This window comes from Grammomys surdaster, unplaced genomic scaffold (genome assembly GCF_004785775.1).
Source record: "Grammomys surdaster isolate TR1022 unplaced genomic scaffold, NIH_TR_1.0 194, whole genome shotgun sequence".
Classification (NCBI taxonomy): Eukaryota; Metazoa; Chordata; class Mammalia; order Rodentia; family Muridae; genus Grammomys; species Grammomys surdaster.
This window is the reverse complement of record NW_021604639.1, coordinates 3,912,406-3,931,680: the sequence shown is the minus strand read 5'-3', so window position 1 is coordinate 3,931,680 and position 19,275 is coordinate 3,912,406. Positions and strand designations below refer to the sequence as shown.

Sequence of the window (19,275 nt, the reverse complement as noted above, 5' to 3'; positions counted from 1 at the left end):
TGCAAAAAATGTCAACAGGCGCAATATTGTGCATGTAACCCCAGCATTCTTCTCCATCTTTCTGGTCTTCGAGTATATCTGCCTACTCTACCACAATGTTCCCTAGTCTTAGTTTGGTATGGAGCAGGTCAGTATAGATGTCCCATCTGGCTGAACATTCACTGTCACAGTATTTTGAATGGTTAGGAGTTTGTAATAACCACTACCCACTATATAGGAAGCTTCTTTGAACAAGATTAAGAACAGCACAAATGGCTCCAAAACAAGAGTCCATTATGGTGAGAGAGGTTTGGTAGCAGGTGGCTAAAGCCAGAAGCTGAGAGGCCATGTTTCCATCCATGTGCAAGAAGCAGGACAAACTGAAAGTGCGGCAAGGCCTCTCCAATTTTTGTTTGTTTGATGTGAAGTGTATATTTTCATTGAGTTACACATGAGGTTGTCTTATTTTGGATCTTACTCATATTAGGTGTACCTGCCTGTTTCATGAAAGGAATAGGGAATTTTTGAGGGACTTGATGTTTGGCAAGATGACCTTATTTTACTTGAATAGATATGTGATGTATAAGATGGAATTGGAGCTCTGCTTGTTATGTTTGTATGTACATTGAAATCTAGCTATCATTGGGGTAGGTTATTCTGTTGTGGTAATTATTTAAACCGGCCTCTGACTCAGGCTGTCTATCTAAGCTGTGGCGGCCCTGCCTAGCCCAGCCGACATGTTCTGTGGCCAGAGGTCGTGTGCGCGCAGCAGCTAGAACTGGCCCACCAGAAACACCAGCCCTGCCACCCACGAGAGGCCAGTGTGGGAGATGGCTCTGTCAGTCTTCCACTCTGTCTCTGCAAGGCAAGGCATTGCCCAGACCATTCCACCATCCATGCGGGCCCAGTAAGAGAATGAGACTCTAATTCTTATAGATTAATCAAAGGCTTTATATGTTTGATAATGATTAATAACAAGATGCCCATACAAAGAGAGCTGTATCCCAATTAGCTAACCTAATTATAAGCTTATAAGTTGTTCCCCACGAGTGTTCTCCATACCTGTGTGGTTCTCATCCTGCTACATCTCTGCCCTCTCTAGCTCCTCCTCTTCCTTTTTTCTCTTCCTCTCCCAACTCCTCGTCTTCTTCCCCTTACTCCTCCCACCTTAGCTCCTCCTACATTATTCCATTTCTTGAATTGACTAAACCTGAGAATGGTAGGGGGGGTTCATATAGTGATTGCCATACGAGTGTGAATACTGGAGTTTGTATCCTACATAAATCTGGGTGTAGATGATAGTCCACCTGTAGTTCCAGCACTTAGAAGATAAGAACAGGATCTGTAAAGCAAGCTGGCTAGTTAGACTAGCTGTGTAGTTGAGCTCTAGGTTCAGGTAAGAGACCCTGCTCCAATAAATAAGGTGAAGAGCAATCAAGGAAGTCTCCTGCTGTCTGTGTTGGATCTCCACACACACACACACACACACACACACACACACACACACACACACGTGTATACACACAATAGACATAGTATGTATGTATGTATGTAACAAGAAGAATAATGGCAATTGGAGCTGGAGAGACGGCTGCAGCAGTTGAAAGTCCTTGTTGCTCTTCCAGAGGAGAACCTGGGTCTGATTCCCAGCACCCACATTGCTGCTCACAAGGATCTGAAACTCTAATTCCAGGGCATCTGAGACCCTCTTCTGGCTTGCACAAACACCAGGCATGTAGGTAGTACACAGATGTATATACAGGCAAAACAACCATACACATAAAATATTTAACTTAAATGATAAAATTCTTGTATCCAGATTTAGTCTCAATCTTTAACAGCTTTTCCTCCTTTAGTTTCCATCCCTATGCACTTTTTACCTTTTCACCTTTTAAAATTGACCATTGTCTAACATACCTGAAAGAACTGATAGTATTGCTTGATATCATTTACTACTCAGACCATAGTTGTATTTTAATGAATATCTCACATATATATTTTACAATTATTTTCTTTGAATTTAATCCAATATTTACTTGTAGTTTCAAAACTTTTGAAAACAAAAGAGCTTTCTTGATTCTACCCCATATCTAAAGAATCTCTTGGACTGTAAAACTGTCAGATATGTCTGTTTTGGGATGTGGAACAAGGAGGTTTTCCACAATGAAGGGTGAACGTGGAATTAGGAGGTGCTATGTTGGAGAAGTGGTACCATGCCATATTCAGAGATAGAGGCCTATAACAGAGACCGGGGATCCCCTAGAAGCAAGTGTGTGCTAGCAAGAGGGCTCAGCTAAAGTGAATTTTCAAGCTAAAGTAACATCAGATAGGGAGAGGGCAGGACAGCTGCAGATCCAGGATGTCATTCTAGCTTTAGTTAAAGAGTTTGTCCCTTTAGTCCCTTTTTATGTGACAAGCTCTGCTCTTATTTTTATTTGTAAAGAAATGGTGATAATTAAAATCATAGTGGATAATATTTTGACAGACTTTAAATATATAATGACTATTTAATTCTGTTAAATTGATATCTAGCCCAAAAGAGACACTTCTTTCATATGATATTCTTTTATATGATAATTTCATAAGATAGTTAAGAGGTTGTAAAAAGGAGCATGTTATTCTAAATTACTCCCTTTCCTTCTCAGTAAACAGCAGACTAGTGTGCACATGAAATATTTGTAAGCCATAGATTGATACACACCTTAATTCCACCACTTGGAAGGTGAAACAGAAGGATCACACGTTCAAGGCCAGCCTGGGCTCCATACTGAGACTCTTATCTCTAAAACCCAAAACCAGACAAACCAAAGAAGACATATTTTCAAACAAGCCCTATCACCTAAAGATAAGCCTTGATTGTAAGGCAAGTGTGATTACCAAAATACTGTATTGTACATTTTTCTGTACTTAGTGAAAGCAAGTAAATACCATAGGAATCTATTCAACATAGTACTTGAAAGTGTCCTAAATAATGCATAAGAAGTCATTTGTAGTGGTTGGATTTGGGGATTGGGCAGGCTTCAAGTGGTATAGCGATATAAATGTGGACTGAAATGCTCTCACTGACCTGTGCAGTCATGTTTATTGCAGCAATCTTTATCCCTCTATCTATCATCTATCTATCTACCTACCTACCTATCTATCTACCTGTCTATCTATCTATCTACCTACCTACCTATCTACCTGATTTTCCTCTGTGTAGCCCTGGCTGTCCTGGAACTCACTTTGTAGACCAGGCTGGCCTTGAACTCAGATATCCACCTGCCTCTACCTCCTGAGTACTGGGATAAAAGGTGTACACCAACCCCGCCCAACTCTCTTGTTTTATTTTAATGTTGATAGTTTATAATTACATTACAACTATTATTGTAATCTTGTTCCAGTGAGCTACATCACTAGCTGTTATTTCAATTTTTCAGATTTCTGTCGATGCTGAACAAATCAGAATAGAACTGGAGCCACGAGATAAAGCTAAATCTTTGGGCACAATTCAGCAAACAAGAAGGCAGAAAATGCAACAGAAGTAAGAGCTTTGAACACACCAAAGGGTCTGGTCTTGTTCCTCAGGCTCAGGCTATAGTTGTGATTTCTAGATACTCAACTAGTTTTGCATAAACAAGTATAATAGTGTTTGCATTGTCAACTTTTGTCTTCTCTGTTTTCCAGAAAGTCACAAGATGTAGAATCTGTCCAAGAAGTGGAGGGCTCTTACTGGCAAAGAGTAACCCACATCCTGGAGTTGTTGCAGCACAAAAAGAAGCTCAGGGGCCCTCAGATCCTGATCCCAACTCTCTTTAGCTTGTTGTCAAGGTAATGGCGCTTGGATTTGGTCTGCGAGACAATAGGGTGATAAAATTTTGCCCGTGTTGAGTTAGCACTGTCTTTTGGGGATACTTTCTTGTTCAGATCATCTGTTCAATAAAGGAAGTTAAAGTATTGTAGTTGAAATACTGAAGACTGGGTTCAGTAACCCATTATAGATTTCCTAAACTGACTTCCTCCTGGGTCATGTAGCAGCTGACCTCATTGCTCTACCTGCTTTCCTACCTAACTTTCAGTGCCATATCTTAGCCACTGTCACTTGTATTTCAAGGATGCTGTGTGACACCTGCTATATTTTAATTGTAAATGATTAGAAAGCATAGCTTTAGCGTTTGCCACTAAGCTGAGGAGTCTGTTGTCATTACAGTGATTCTCACATTCTTAGAAGATTCCAAGTAGGTTAGAGGGAAGTATGTAATTTGTGGAAAGAAATCATTTGATGTACTTGGCTGTATGAGAAACAAAAGTAGAGTTAGAAATCTATTGTACTATATTTAATAATACTATTTCCTTTATTCCTTATTGAATAGGAATGCAGTAGTAATTAATGTGACTATATTAATTTCTAAATTCCCAATCATTTCTCTTCTGGGGTTCCTGAAGGTGTTTAGAACCTTTGTCATCAGAGCAGGGGAACGTGGAGTACACTAAACAGTTAATTCTGAGTTGTTTGCTCAACATTTGCCAAAAACTCTCCCCAGACGGTGGCAGAATACCTAAAGGTATGTGCTTGGTGGGCGTGAAGGGCAGAAAACTACCTGCTGTGCACATGAGTATATCAGCCACTCAGACTTTCTCCTTCCCCTCTGCTGTAGATGTGGTAGATGAGGAGAAGTTCAATGTGGAACTGATCGTGCAGTGCATCCGCCTCTCAGAGATGCCGCAGACTCACCACCATGCCCTGCTACTTTTGGGTACTGTTGCTGGAATATTTCCGGTAAGGGAAAGCAGTAAGACTTGAGTGGCTGTTTCAGGTCTCTTCTTCAGTGCATTGGTGTGAACTGATTTAAATTCATTAGGCAGAGGATTGGAGCTCAGTGGTCGAGCTTTCACCTGGCAAATGTAAGATCCAGTTTGGTTCCTAGTGTTGGGGAGAAAAAAGAAGCTTCAGTGAGTAAAGTAAAAATAATAGTAACTTTTCTCACTGGGATGTGGAGCGAAGCTTCAACTGACAGTGTGTGGTCAACTCTTCATATGTTATCTGACATCCCGTAACTCTCCAGGAAGACCAGCTTGCCAGTCCCCAGAAGATATTAAACAAGACAAAAAAATAATGACTATTGTTTACCTCAAGGAGGTGACATCATTCAGTAGTAGGACTCCTAGCCACTGTAGTGAATGCAAAGTGTGTCTTGTCATTTTGATATCACTGTCCCCCAGACTTGGATGATACTACCTTCATGGTTATGTTTTCCCAACATTCTTATGTATGTTGACCATTTGTATGTTTGGAAACTTGAGGTGTCCACCACAGCCTCTCCCCTACTTTAACTTTTTATTGGTTTGTTGTGAATTTCACATCATGTACCCAGTCCCACTCATCTTCCAGCCCCCTTGTCAGCCTTCACCCTTGCAACCTCCTCATCAAAAAGAAAAAAAAAAAAGACTCTAAAAAGCTCTTTGTGGAAGCTGTAGTGTGTCTCTTGTCCACATTTTTTTGCTTGCAGTGACTCATTAGTCTAGTCTGAGGCCTCTAGTTTCTGCTACACTGTCAATACTGGATCCTCACTGGGACTCTTCTCAGATATCTTGTTGTTGGCCTATGTCATGGAGATCCAGTAGTTTTGAATCTGTAGGACCAGCCCCTTCCTACACTCTGACAGTGACAGTTTATTGATGAGGTAGATGTTGACCAAGTCAAGGACCTGGATCTGGGCCTGAGTGTTATCTGAGCTGGTCAGTCTACCAGCTCTCTCACTCTCACACCATCAGGGAGAGCTCTCCCGCTCTGCCCTGGCTGGCCCATCCATTGCTGCAGCCAGCAAGGGTGATCTGCCCATTTTTATTTTACTTATTTTTTTGCTTGTTTTTATTTCTGGTGGTACAGGGCCTTAACCTTAAGGCCTGTGCATAACTCTGGTATTTGAAAGAGAAAAATGGTGATAATTGTACTTTATTTCAGGATAAAGTTCTTCACAACATCATGTCTATTTTCACATTCATGGGAGCCAATGTCATGCGCCTAGATGATGCTTACAGCTTTCAAGTTATTAGCAAGACAGTGAAAATGGTCATTCCAGCACTTATTGAGGTAGGTTGTCTACACGCCACCATCGTTGTTACTATTTTTAATTTGTACAGTTTTCATGTAAATGCCAGTTTAGAAGCAATCAGGTTCTTCTTTGTCCAGAACTTTAGAGTGGTGAGGCCAGCAAATGGCTTACAAATGAACCACATATTCTGCTATTACTATCAAATACGCTTGGTCTGGTTTCACTGAACTATAGTAGTGTAGCCAGGGAAGCGTTTTGACTGTTTTATAATTTGATAATGAAGCTTTTAGGTTGAGAATACAATAAAAAAAAGAGAGAGAGAGAGAGAAAGGAACTTTTATAGTTACAGTGGCAAATTTCTTAGCATGCAGTTTAACACAAGTTTTCTAAGCATAGTCTGAGAGCCAGGACTTGTCTTTACCAGGTAGAAACAAATACACGATGTGAAAAGTAGCTTCAAGCATATCTACTACTCCACACTCACACTTGTGAATATCATCTGCCATGCTTTTGACTGTTCTGGGGATAAAATGGATTCACACTATCTCCTTTTAATTCTTGGTGTTAGATTGGTGCTTCCTGTGTTCAATACATTGGCAGCTATAGGGCGAATGCCTAATGTATGTTTGTGTGTATATACATACATTATGTGCCAAAGGAATAAGTAAATGCTAAAGAGTCTAGAGTAAAGAAACATCTACATGGTCTAGACCAACCAGAAAAATTCATAAGAAACAGGATTTGAACGACAAATGGGAGGGCATGATTTATGCAGAATCAAATAGACGCTCACTGAGTTCTCACTGAGAGGCCTAATCCCTCTGAAAGCTGGTTTTAATCCTTATTTGTGCCTCCTCAAGTCCATGTCTGTTTTTTGCAGTCTGATAATGGAGACTCTATAGAAGTCACTAGAAATGTTGAAGAGATTGTGGTGAAAATCATCGGTGTATTTGTGGATGCACTTCCACATGTGCCTGAGCACAGGCGCCTGCCCATCCTTGTTCAGCTTGTCAACACGCTAGGTGCAGAGAAATTCCTGTGGATTCTCCTTGTCTTGCTTTTTGAACAGTATGTCACTAAAACAGTGCTGGTGGCTGCTTATGGAGAAAAGGTCAGCATATATATCAGGTGGGATGGTAAGCAAGAATGGGGTGGCGTCACATGGGCTTTGTGATACTGTCAGCTTAAGTATGGGACTAGCACTGCCTAAGTGTGTGCAGTTTGACAATGCTCGAGTGCCCAGAAGCTTTTTCGAGATTTTTTGGGGGGTTTTTTGTTATTGTTGTTTGTTTGTTTTTTTAAAAAAGCTATCAGAATGTGTAAACCCAGAATACCTTTTGTTGTTCGTTTGTTTTTCGAGACAGGATTTCTTTGTGTATCCTTGACTGTCCTGTAACTCACTCTGTAGACCAGGCTGGCCTCCACAGAGATCCATCTGCCACTGCCTTCTGATTTCAGGGATTAAAAGTATGCACTACCACTGCCCAGCAACCCAGAACATCCCTAGCAACAAAACATCTTATGAGAGCCCTTGACTTTTTCTAAGAAATGGGTCTGGAGCCCCCCCTGGTGGTTCTGTTGTAAGCCCAGCAGAGAGAGGCCTTGAAATGGCCTCAGCAAGCTGCCTTGGAGGCGCTCTGTGAGGGGAGGACTGGCCAGTTGTTTGGAAGAGCCAGGGCTCTTGTGCGTGGTTCTTTGAATCTCTGTGTTACTGGAGGAATTCATAGCTCTCTCATCTGCTGACAGCTACAGGGAAAGGCACTTAGTGCTGCAGGGTGTGTTCTGGGGGTGTCCTTAATGTGTGCTTACTGACGGACTTGTTAGGCAATATTGTCACCTTTCCCCTTCTTTCCAAACAGGATGCTATTTTAGAGGCAGATACTGAGTTCTGGATTTCAGTCTGTTGTGAATTCAGTGTCCAGAATCAGGTCCAGAGCTTGATGCATATCCTCCAGTACCTAGAAAAGCTGCCAGAGGAAAAGGAAGGTAAGCCCCTGTCAGGTATGGGCTAGCATCTAAACTGAGAGCTGTGGCAGAGCAGACCGGAATGAGGCAGTCCTTGGAACCCTAGTGCATCCATAGATGAACTGTGGATGTTGAGTTCACCCGAGACCCCTGATCACTGACCTCTGATACTCTGTTAGCTCTGTGTGACGTTCAAAGTGCTGAGATACACACTTCAGCTTTTAGATGAGCATTTGGAGTGGAGATGTCCTCCTTCAGCCTCAGGGCTCCAGCCCTCAGGATCTCAGTCCAGATCTAGAATGTCTGATTGTCTCCACTTTCCCATGTTGTTGTATTTTCTACTTTGACTGATCCACTCTTCTCAGGCCCGTGGGCTGACTGCTTTCTTGGTAAACATTCTGCCGTTACTCACTGCTTTGGCTAAGGGAAAGCCCGGTCTCCTAGCCCAGCACAGTTCTCTCTGAGATGGCAGGCATCCTGCTCACCATGCCACAGTTGTACATTGTACAGATTAGCTGTTGGAGATGGCTAAAGTTACCTGTTTTGTTGCTGGTTTCCAGAAGCCACCTCTAAGACAGTAACTACTAAGAGTGACGTGCAACAGGACATGTTACCAGTTTTTAAGGTGGACACTCACACAAACAAGCAGCTTCGGCATTTTAAGTATTTGTCAGTGTCCTTCATGGCCCAACTCCTGGCTTCCAATCCTTTCCTCAAAAAGGTAATATGTTCTTTAAGCTTGTTTATGATAAAAACTGTTTTTGATAAAAACTTGTTTATGATAAATCTTGTTTTTTTCTAAAGAATCGTGTCTTAGACTCACAAAGAAATAGCTTGCCAAATGTCTTGTGAAAATGTGAGGCATGCCTTGAAAGATAGTGAACAAACAGTACACGTCACCGTGCAGACTGTTGGACACTGTCTACCAGAGCTGAGACCCAGTGATTTCATTCTCAGACAGTGTAGACTTAGCAGAAGCCTGTGAGCATGCACACCACTGGTCCTTTCCAGGCAAATACAGGATAGCATTGTTCATGCCAGCCCCAAAGTGCTAACAATCCAGTGTCTGCCAGTTGAGTGGATAAATCACCTGGTTCTGAGGGAAGATTGTGAACAACATAGCCGCCTGATGAAGCTCTCTTTAGGAAACTATGGCTTATATCAAGGATGAACTGTCAGCACCTCTCCCCAAGTCAGGAACACAGGTGCCTCTGTCACCACTTCTGTGCAAGCAAAGAAATAATGAGAATCAGGAAAAAAGAGGGTCAGCAGTCTCCTAGACCGCCCATTAGCTCTGCAGCTGCCCGATAGAGATGGCGTGGTAGGGTTGTCTCACTGTGCCAGCCAGCCACCTTATCATTATAAAATGTTACTGTTTTCAAGTTACAGAGACAAAAATCTTCATAAACAATACAACATAAATGAGGTATTGAAAATTCAGCCTACTGAAACATGGACAAGAATATTATGATAGAATTTACAGGATTTTCTCTTCCAAGACAGGGTTTCTCTGTGTAGCCCCGGCTGTCCTGGAACTCAGAGATCCACCTGCTTCTGCCTACCAAGTTCTGGGATTAAAGGCATGTGCCACACTGCTCCACTAATTTCTTTTTCTTTTTCTTTCTTTCTTTTCTTTCTTTTTTTTTTTTTTAAAAAAAAAGAGCACAAAAGACTACTTTAAAAACAGACAGTGTTCATGTATACGAAGACACACTGTTGGGCTGGCTAGATGGATCAGCGGGTATACCCTTCCTGCCAAGCCCGATGGATGACCGAGTTTGTTCCTGGGAACCTGCATGTAGGAAGTAGAGAATCCATTCCTGAAAACTGTCCTCTGACCTCTAAACATGCACTGTAGCATGCACAAGAGTGCTTGCAAGTGACTCTGTGTGTATGTGTGTGTGTATATACGTTCATATATCAAGTAATTGATTTTTTAAAAAAAACTCAACTGTTCAAGGATTCTAGGTTAGAAGTTCAGTATACTTCCCCAGTTAACGTCTTTAAAAATGATGTTGACGTGCTGAGGGTTAAGCCAAATGGTAGAGAAGGAGTGATCAGACAGTCAGTGTAACTGACCACCAGGCTGAGAGCACACCTAGGTGGAGGGGGAGAAGAAAAGTGGCACAAAGAAAATGTACACTTAAGAACTAATGCTGGAGCCGGGGTCACTTGAGTATCTGTGACTTATCCCTCTTTATAAAGTTTGTTGGAGGCCGGGCGGTGGTGGCGCACGTAATCCCAGCACTTGGGAGGCACAGGCAGGCGGATCTCTGAGTTCGAGAGTTCGAGGCTAGCCTGGTCTACAGAGTGAGTTCAGGACAGCCAGGGCTACACAGAGAAATCCTGTCTCGAAAAAAACCAAAAAAAAAAAAACTAATGCTGGCATGGTGTGTTTCTGTTTACAGAGGAAAGACAATCTGCTTTCACACCATGTACATCAAATAATTTTAAGTAGAATAAAAACTTTGATGTGAAAAGCAATATCTGGAGCTTTTTAAAAGAAAATTCAGGAGACCAGTGTTGTGATCAAAGGAGAAGTAATTTTTTCTCTCAAATTTTGAGTCAACAAAATGCCACCATAAGCAGGCAGAAGGAAAGCTGTAGACATAGATCACCGCATCTCATGAGTGAGCTCGCTGGCACAGAATAGCATTTTGATGAAGAGGAACCATGGATGGCCAGTTAATACTTGATAGAACCCAAATGCCCTGATGAGCAAAGCAAGAGATGTGAACCAAATGGGACAGACACTGCTTTGCTCTTCATCTGAGTGGCAGAAATGGGAAAACTGAGGGTGCCAAGAGATGAAAGGATATGAGCCATGCAGTTCGGGTAGTGTGTGTGTGCACAGGCAGCCACTTCAGAAAGGGTCAGAGAGGTGAGGAAAGCTTGCCCAGGTGCCTGAGAGACTTATAAAGATGTTCTCAAGCTTTATTAGTGCAGGAGAACATCCTAACCTCAACCTGACAGAAATGCTTCAGAATGCCAAACTTTTAAAACCATTTCAAACCACTCGCTTAACAGCGTAAGTGGAAAATCGCACACCTGACCTCATGTGTCAGGTCACGGTCAAAACAGAAGCACGTGAGAAACAGGGCATGTTTATACACGTGTCCTATCCTCACTATCATTATTTGCAAATTTTCCAAAATAAAAAATCCAGAATAGAAATAGGTCTCATCTCAAGCATTTTAGGTAAGGAGCAGTATTCAATTTATGCATAGGGAAAAAAATGGACATAAATTAGTTACCCAGCAATAAAAGAAAGTGATTAAATATATCTAAAGAGGAACAGTATGCATCACTGGACTGAAAGAACTAAAACAAGATAGGTTTCCATATCCTGGTCTCAAAAATCTGATGTTCAGAAACTTAATTTCAGGTTCAGGCTTTCTTTGGTGTCTGAGATATAGAAAGACCCAGGAAGCAATTACATGATAGGCCATATCTGTTTTCATAATGCTTGGTTTAATACCCTGTATAAGCTCACGAAGCATCGGTGTTTTTCTGAATCTTGCCATGCTGTACGCATACTACAAACCCAATTAAACGGTTGCAGCCAGTGAGGGAGATCTGAATCTAATTAAACTGTACTGGCAGAAGAGTTTCGAGTTTGTGGTAATAGTCTGTTTCTTTAACCCATGTCAGATGACTTCATCATCAGCATCTATACTGTTCTCATGAAGTTCTTTAATTCCTAGGTTGTTGAAAGCGGTGGTCCTAAGAGCCTACAGGGACTTGAACAGAGGTATGTTATTCTTTTTCTTTTTTTAATTTCTTGGGAATAATTCTAACTTGCAAAGTAATTGGAAGAATGAACAGATGCACACAGTCTGACCATGTTCACTGCCGCTCTGCACGCGAGCTTCATTCTTGCTGCAGACATTTTTGTCTCTGAAAGCAAGTCTGTTAAATTTGTTTCTTTGCCCTGAATATTTTGCTCCAAGGCAGAGTGAAGACTGTGGACTGGTTTTCCAAGCAGAGGATGACCAGTGCTGCTCCCTCCTCTCCTTTTCCTCCTGTAACTTCTGAAATAAAGTGAAATAATTTACTAATTTGCCTTTTCTGAATGTGTCTCTCTTAGTTTGCTAGAAACAGTTCTCAGCTATATTAACACAGTAGCACAGTCCATGGAAAAGAATGCAGACAAACTGACTGGGAAGTTTTGGCGAGCGCTACTCAGCAAAGCTTACGACATGCTGGATAAGGTAAGCTTTCTAGGCTTTTATTTCTCTTTTAATTACCGTGTTTGTTACTACTTTTTATGCCATTGTAAAATTATTTAACTAAAACTTCCACTTTAACAATACACTTAGTAATAACTTTTCTTGATATAAGAAAGCTCATGTTTTTCTTGTTCAAGTCTCTTAATGTCTAAAAACAAACTTGTCTGGAAAATAAGTGTTTCCCTACCAATGATGAGAACATGTGCCTCAAAAAATGTGATGAATTTAATAGTCGATCATGTATATATAATGTTCTGCGTCATTGAAGTGGGATAACATAAAAAGACCAATTAGATGTAATAGGTACATGCTTGGCCTTGAAATTATAGTTTTCTTCCTTTTAGTGTTGTGTGTTTTGTTTTATTTGTGATTAATAATAACTGCCTGAGTGCTATTGTAGAATTATGTGAGAGAATGTGTATGAAAAGGTCTGGCCCCTCAGGGTTTATAATAAGTAAGAATCTGAGCTGGCCATGGTGATTTGTGGGACATGCCTGTAGTCCCAGCACTCAAATCTTTATTCAAGGATAGCATGGGCTACACAGATATGCTTTCTGTCAAAATAATAAAGTTTGTCTTACAGAGTTGAGTCTCCTTTTCCTTTTGTGTTAAATGTTCCCTTCTCTGTAGGTCAATGCCTTGCTGCCCACAGAAACCTTCATCTCTGTGATCAGAGGGCTGGTGGGTAACCCCCTGCCGTCTGTTCGTAGGAAAGCTCTGGATCTTTTGAATAACAAGCTCCAGCACAACACATTCTGGAAGAAGAAAACGGTAAGTGAGGACCCTATTGCAAACCTGCCTGACTTCCTTGACTTGTTTAGCTCGCTCACAATTCTCAGGCACACCATCTAAAATGGGAGGTTCTTACTATCTGGGTTGGCATACTGTGTGTGATGTGTGCGAGAGAGACACATGCTGTTGATTCTCATGCTATAGACATGTTAAGGAAGATCTGAAGATGGAATTTCTAACGCACTTCTGCTTGCTGTGACCCATGCAGCCCTTAGCTGAAGCATATTTTGATTTTTTTCTCACTGGGATGCTATGTATGAATCAGAATTTGGTCAGACAGCATATGCTTAGCAGTAAAAAAGGCAGATGGAGTATTGGTAGTGGCACTTAGGACACCAAGACAAGAGGATCTCAAGTTCATGCCCTGTCTAGGCTGTATAGTAAGTTCAGGGTCAATCTGGACAGGTAATGAGACCCTATCTCAAAAATCAACAGTAAAAAGAGGTCTGGAGCTGGAGCTCTATGGTAGACCACTTGTTTAACATGATCATCTCCACACTGGGGACTGGGGAGGAACAGTTGCTTGAATGTGGTGTGTGGCTTTGGACTCAGTCTGGATTTCGATTAGATAAGGCAGACCCAAGTAGGGGAGATGGGATAGGAGACTGGCCATCTTATAGCCCTGATTACTGGCTGTTTTGGCTGCCATTTCTTCAGGTTCACCGCTTTCTCAAACTGGTTCCAGTCCTTCTGGCCATTGTGCAACATAAGAAAAAGGAGGCAGAAGATGAACAGGCGATTAACAGACAGACTGCACTGTACACCCTGAAACTCCTATGCAAGAACTTTGGGGCACAGAACCGAGAGCCTTTCATACCAGTTCTCAACACTGCAGTAAAGCTGATAGCACCAGAGAAAAAGGAGGAGAAAAATGTCCTGGGAAGTGCCCTGCTATGCATAGCAGAGGTGACCTCCACTTTGGAAGCGCTGGCCATCCCCCAGCTACCCAGGTACCTTGAAACAGGAGCCACTACAACAGAGAAAGGGGGAATGCCTTCAGAACTTTTGGCTTCTTGAATAGAAAGTAAATGAAAATAGACTTGTGAAAGAATCAATCTTTTCTTTGCTCTGGAAAATTCACCATTCCTGTGACCTTCAGACACTGCTTAGTGATGTTCTTCCTTTCCAGAGTCACTGTGCTTAGGTAGCAGTAGTGGAATTCCCTCTGAAGAAGCATGGCCAGAGCAGCCTTTTGCTGTAGCAGAGGGAACCGGGATGCTCCTGACTCTGCTGTTGGCTCTGATCATAACCTGCTATGCAGCTGTAACAAGTTACTTACCTTAAAGCCCTGCCATCTGTAATACAGGGGCATATCCTACCCACCCCCCCACCCCCCGTTTTTTTCTTTATACGCTTTTTTGTGCTTTGTACACAACCCTGATACCTAGCACATGTTCATCCACTGAAGAACATTCTTTTTCACAGTTACCATGTATCAGCACTGTTGGCACCAAGGATCTCTTGGATTGAGTGGTACAAAGTGTACAGGCAGTGTTCTGCACATGTGGGTTACAGTGTTGTAGCAAACACAACTGGCTGCGAATTTTTCTTCACGTCCCCAGCTCCGTTCTTTAGTGTTCGGGTCTGTGGCTTGAAGCTGCTCTAATGCACTTGTCCCTTCTCACCAGCCTGATGCCTTCGCTGCTGACAGCCATGAAGAACACCAGTGGGTTGGTCCACAGTGAGGTCTGCCTGCTCAGCGCCCTGGCCGCCCTGCACAAAGTTGTTGAGACTCTCCCGCACTTCATCAGCCCCTACCTGGAAGGTCTTCTGACCCAGGTGGGATTGGTTCAACTATGATTTGCTTCCCAGGGTGGCAAGGGAAGCAGTTTTACCCATTCAGCCTTCCTACTTGGCTCTTTCGTTATTCATTACTTATTTCTTTTTATGGTTCATTACGTGATTCTTGTTTCTAAACAGGTGTTTGTTTGTTGAACATCTTTTTTTTCTTCCATTGTCATTTCTACTTCATCATGGAACCAGCAGGAAAAATAGGGTGTCCGTCTCTTTCAGCTGTGTGTAATGCACAGCTTTTATTTACCTTAGATCTTTGAGGATGGGCAGGAAGAGTTGCCTGCTGTTGTTTTGGACACTAGTGTGGCTGTTGTTTTGATGGGAAAGCTTCTTAACTGTAAGGTGTTTCGTATAGTGGCCTTCATTTACAGGTGAGAGGTTCCCTGTCAGCACACTGAGCAAACAGCATTTTTAACCGAAAATCTCCATGAAAGTCAGTCCTCCTTGACCAGGTTACTGGTGTTCTGGTTTGTGTTGACTTGCCATGTGAAGCTGAGTCTTGACTGCCATGCTGCTAGTGACTTGACAGCCACTGTGTACAGCAAGAGCCCAGAGTTGCTGCCTCTTGGAAGGGGGCTAGGCTGATGGAGTCTTCCTCAACTGCTTTTAGTGAGCACGAACCTGAGTTGGAGTCTTCCTCAACTGCTTTTAGTGAGCACGAACCTGAGTTGTAGGAAAGCCCTCAGGCTGAGGGTCCTATGTGCTTCTGTGCTCGGCATTCACCTCCTTCGTGGGCTTCCAGTCAGGGGAGTCATGTACTCAGCTTTCTCTGCAGATAGTCAGTTTGCTTTAAAAGGATGATTTGCTCTGGTATTTGATGGTGACCTGCCATCACCAAGCCTTTCTGTGAGTGGGGTTGCCAGCACAGTCCAGTGCCCTCAGTCACTGTTCTTCATGTTCCTGCAGGTGATTCACCTAGAGAAAATCACTAGCGAAATGGGTTCTGCCTCACAGGCTAACATCCGCCTGACAGCTCTTAAAAAGACCCTGGCCACTGGGCTCTCACCTCGAGTCCTTTTGCCAGCCATTAGCAAGACTTTCAAGCAGATCCAGAAGAACTGGAAGGTGAGTGTTGACTGTTGGACTTTGGAGAGGGGAGGTGGTACTGAAATGTTTAGTGTTCACTTCTGGGAGCATAGCATCATTTGCTTCTGTGAGGATGCACTGAGCTCTAAGACAAGGCAAACATTCTCTGCTCTCTTCATGGTAGAATCACATGGGCCCATTTATGAGCATCTTGCAAGAGCACATTGGGGTGATGAAAAAGGAAGAGCTCTTATCTCACCAGTCTCAGCTGACCACCTTTTTCCTGGAAGCCCTGGACTTCCGGGCACAGCACTCAGAGGTGAGCTGGTCCCCACTCCTCATGCCCTAAAACTGTCATTCCCTATCTGTGCAAGAGCCAGATAAAAAGTAACACTGTAGCATTTGTCCTTGCCAAAACATTTAGTCCATCCTAATTAGTTCCTTTGTTTTTAGGATGATCTAGAGGAAGTTGGGAAAACAGAAAGTTGTATCATTGACTGTCTAGTGGCCATGGTGGTGAAGCTTTCTGAGGTCACATTCAGGCCTCTCTTTTTCAAGGTGAGCCTTTCTTATCTGCATGTCTTTGCTCACTGTCACTGGCAGGATGAGTAGATGAAGTCACTGTTCTCTCATGGTTGTAGCTGTTTGATTGGGCCAAGACAGAAGATGCCCCAAAGGACAGGCTGCTGACATTTTACAATCTGGCCGATTGCATTGCTGAGAAGTTGAAAGGCCTTTTCACTCTGTTTGCTGGCCACTTGGTGAAACCTTTTGCCGATACCTTGAACCAAGTAAACATCTCCAAAACAGGTTGGTAGCTCCTTTGGGCCAAGGCACTCTTGTCTATGTGTCTGTCACAGGCAGTTAGCACAAGACCTAGAGCTCAGAAAAGATTTTCATGATCCTTGGTCTAAGGATGGTGAATTTTTACTTTGCCATATTTTCTATTATGTTAGAACAAATAATCAATGACATAGGAAAAAGGATAAAGTGGACATTATTACACATTATCGATAGTAGCTGTGTAATAATAAATTTGTGGCTGGAGACAGCCGACTGATAGAGTGCTTCCCTGATAAAGATAAGGTCGTGGGTTCCATCCCCAGGTTTGGATTGGTCTATCCTCTACTAATAATTAGCTAAAGTGTCTGAACTTGCCCAACTTAAGCATCACAGTCTTAGCTCTAAAGGAGAGCCCATCTCTGGAGACCATTGTTGGGTGTTTTGCTTTTGACAGCTTCTAGGTCATCCCCACAGTCCTCTGGTTGTAATTATGAGTGTGTCTAAGCACCCAGGACTTAAGAGTTTTGCACTTTTACTTGTTCCCTGCATGCAGATGAAGCCTTCTTTGACTCCGAGCATGACCCTGAAAAGTGCTGCTTGCTGCTGCAGTTCATCTTGAACTGCTTGTATAAGATCTTCCTTTTCGACACCCAGAATTTCATGAGCAAAGAGAGAGCAGAAGCCTTGATGATGCCCCTGGTGGATCAGGTAATCCACTGGAAGGCCTTCTGTCACGAGGCCTCCTGGATCGGTCTGTGCAGGTTTTGTGTATGCTGCATGATAGCTTGCAAGGCTTTGTTATAAATGGGATTTTCCTGTGTTGGACTTGTCTTTATTGTAGAGTTCATAGAGTTTTACTTGGAAATTTTTCAAAAGGAAAGAAATACTATCTCACTGTCCATTTAGCCATTAAAAAGGCATGTTAACTATTGTCAAAGGAGCCTCACTGAGCATGGTTACTCCCACAGGAAAGTACCATCACCCCAGGTCTTCCAGAGGGAGAGGTTGGTGCTAAGGGTTTTTGCAGCTATTTGAGCTCCAGAGGGAAGAAGCTGGCCCTAGAGACAAGTTGGCATGGGGAGAACTTACTTTTTGAGAAGAATTCTCTTTGAAGGACACGTGGTTCTGGTCAGCAGTTCATCTATTCATTTCAGGGGTTTGCACAATGATGACATTGGTCTGGCACTAGTTGTCCTCACAGAGTCATCTCTAAACACAAAGTGACCAGGTGCTATGAAAGATGGTGAAACACACACTAGGGATGTGTTCAGGCACAAGGAAAATGTGACCTATTGCTGACAGCCCATGTGTCTTTCCTCCCAGCTGGAAAACAGGCTTGGAGGAGAAGAAAAGTTTCAAGAACGCGTAACAAAGCACCTGGTGCCCTGCATCGCACAGTTCTCTGTGGCTATGGCAGATGACTCCATGTGGAAACCCCTGAACTACCAGATTCTGCTGAAGACGAGAGACTCTTCCCCTAAGGTGAGGGCTGAGAGTCAGTCTGGGACACTGCATTCGCACAGGGTGTTGCCTGAGTGCCCACCTGGAGTCAAGATGTCAGCCCAGGGTACTGAGAGGGAGAGCCTGGCCCCAGGCCTGCACTACTAGAGGTCTGATACACTCTATAAGAGAGAATTATAGCTTTTGTAAAGAATTCTTGGGCTGGGAAGATGGCTCAGTTGATGAAGTGCTTGTTGTGCAAACATATGAACAAAGTTTGATCTCTAGAACTCACATAAAAAGCCACATGCTGGGGGCTGGAGACAGGGCTCAGCAGTTGGGAGTTTGTTGCTCTTCCAAAGGACTCAGGTTCAATGACCAGTGCCCACGTGGTGGTTCACAACTGTTCATGGCTCCAGTTCCACTGGCTCTGACCACCTTAGAATATACAGTTAGGCAAAACACCAGTGCACATAAAATAAAAAATCATTTAAGGAAAAGAAAAAAGCCAGCACGCTGGCAAGAAAGTTACATACAAAAATGAGAGCCTCCCTGGAAAAAATTAAAGTGGTGGTACCTTAGGAACAACCCTTGAAATTGGCCTCTGACCTTCAGATGCAGGTGCACACAAGTGCACACACAGCCACCACACACACACATACACACACACACACAATAAAGAATTCCTTATTTCTTCTGCAGGCTCTCATAAATAGCTATATTTCACAATGTCCTAGGTATAGTAGGCATAAGCATTAAAATACTTTCAGTCTCAAATAGTAAAAATTCTGGGTCATTCTTTGTTTTTAATGTCACTGAGCTGTGACATAAGTGATTCTGGTGTGTGCACAGATCACTCCTTTAGTTGGAGCCATGGTTAGAAATGAGTGCCATGGTATTTTGAGTGAAGTTAACATTCCTTACCTGGAATTTTTTAGAGGTTTTATTAAAGAAATCACCACTATCAAATTATCAAATATGAGCCTCACTGGGTAAACAGCCCAAAGCAGACTTTTAGTGGTGTTCATTCAATTGATTACATTTCTAGGAGTTAAAAATGGTAAAGCTAGCCGGGCAGTGGTGGCTCACACCTTTAATCCCAGCACTTGGGAGGCAGAGGCAGGTGGATTTCTGAGTTTGAGGCCAGCCTGGTCTACAGAGTGAGTTCCAGGACAGCCAGGACTACACAGAGAAACCCTGTCTCCAAAACAAAACAAAACAAAACAAAAAAA

At 42.8% G+C, this 19,275-nt stretch overlaps 1 protein-coding gene across 1 annotated transcript in view; it reads left to right on the top strand.

Annotated features, from left to right (window-relative positions):
- Heatr1 (HEAT repeat containing 1) overlaps nt 1-19,275 on the top strand; it is a 47,668-nt gene that overhangs the window by 21,539 nt on the left and 6,854 nt on the right. Inside the window, exons 25-43 of the mRNA XM_028769916.1 lie at nt 3,399-3,502; nt 3,646-3,789; nt 4,405-4,523; nt 4,617-4,738; nt 5,924-6,052; nt 6,895-7,125; nt 7,874-8,000; nt 8,540-8,700; nt 11,684-11,730; nt 12,067-12,190; nt 12,839-12,979; nt 13,658-13,950; nt 14,629-14,779; nt 15,701-15,859; nt 16,005-16,139; nt 16,274-16,378; nt 16,462-16,630; nt 17,157-17,311; nt 17,927-18,085. Coding sequence (XP_028625749.1) covers nt 3,399-3,502; nt 3,646-3,789; nt 4,405-4,523; nt 4,617-4,738; nt 5,924-6,052; nt 6,895-7,125; nt 7,874-8,000; nt 8,540-8,700; nt 11,684-11,730; nt 12,067-12,190; nt 12,839-12,979; nt 13,658-13,950; nt 14,629-14,779; nt 15,701-15,859; nt 16,005-16,139; nt 16,274-16,378; nt 16,462-16,630; nt 17,157-17,311; nt 17,927-18,085 — 2,775 coding nt within the window. The remainder of the gene's footprint in view (nt 1-3,398; nt 3,503-3,645; nt 3,790-4,404; nt 4,524-4,616; nt 4,739-5,923; nt 6,053-6,894; nt 7,126-7,873; nt 8,001-8,539; nt 8,701-11,683; nt 11,731-12,066; nt 12,191-12,838; nt 12,980-13,657; nt 13,951-14,628; nt 14,780-15,700; nt 15,860-16,004; nt 16,140-16,273; nt 16,379-16,461; nt 16,631-17,156; nt 17,312-17,926; nt 18,086-19,275) is intronic.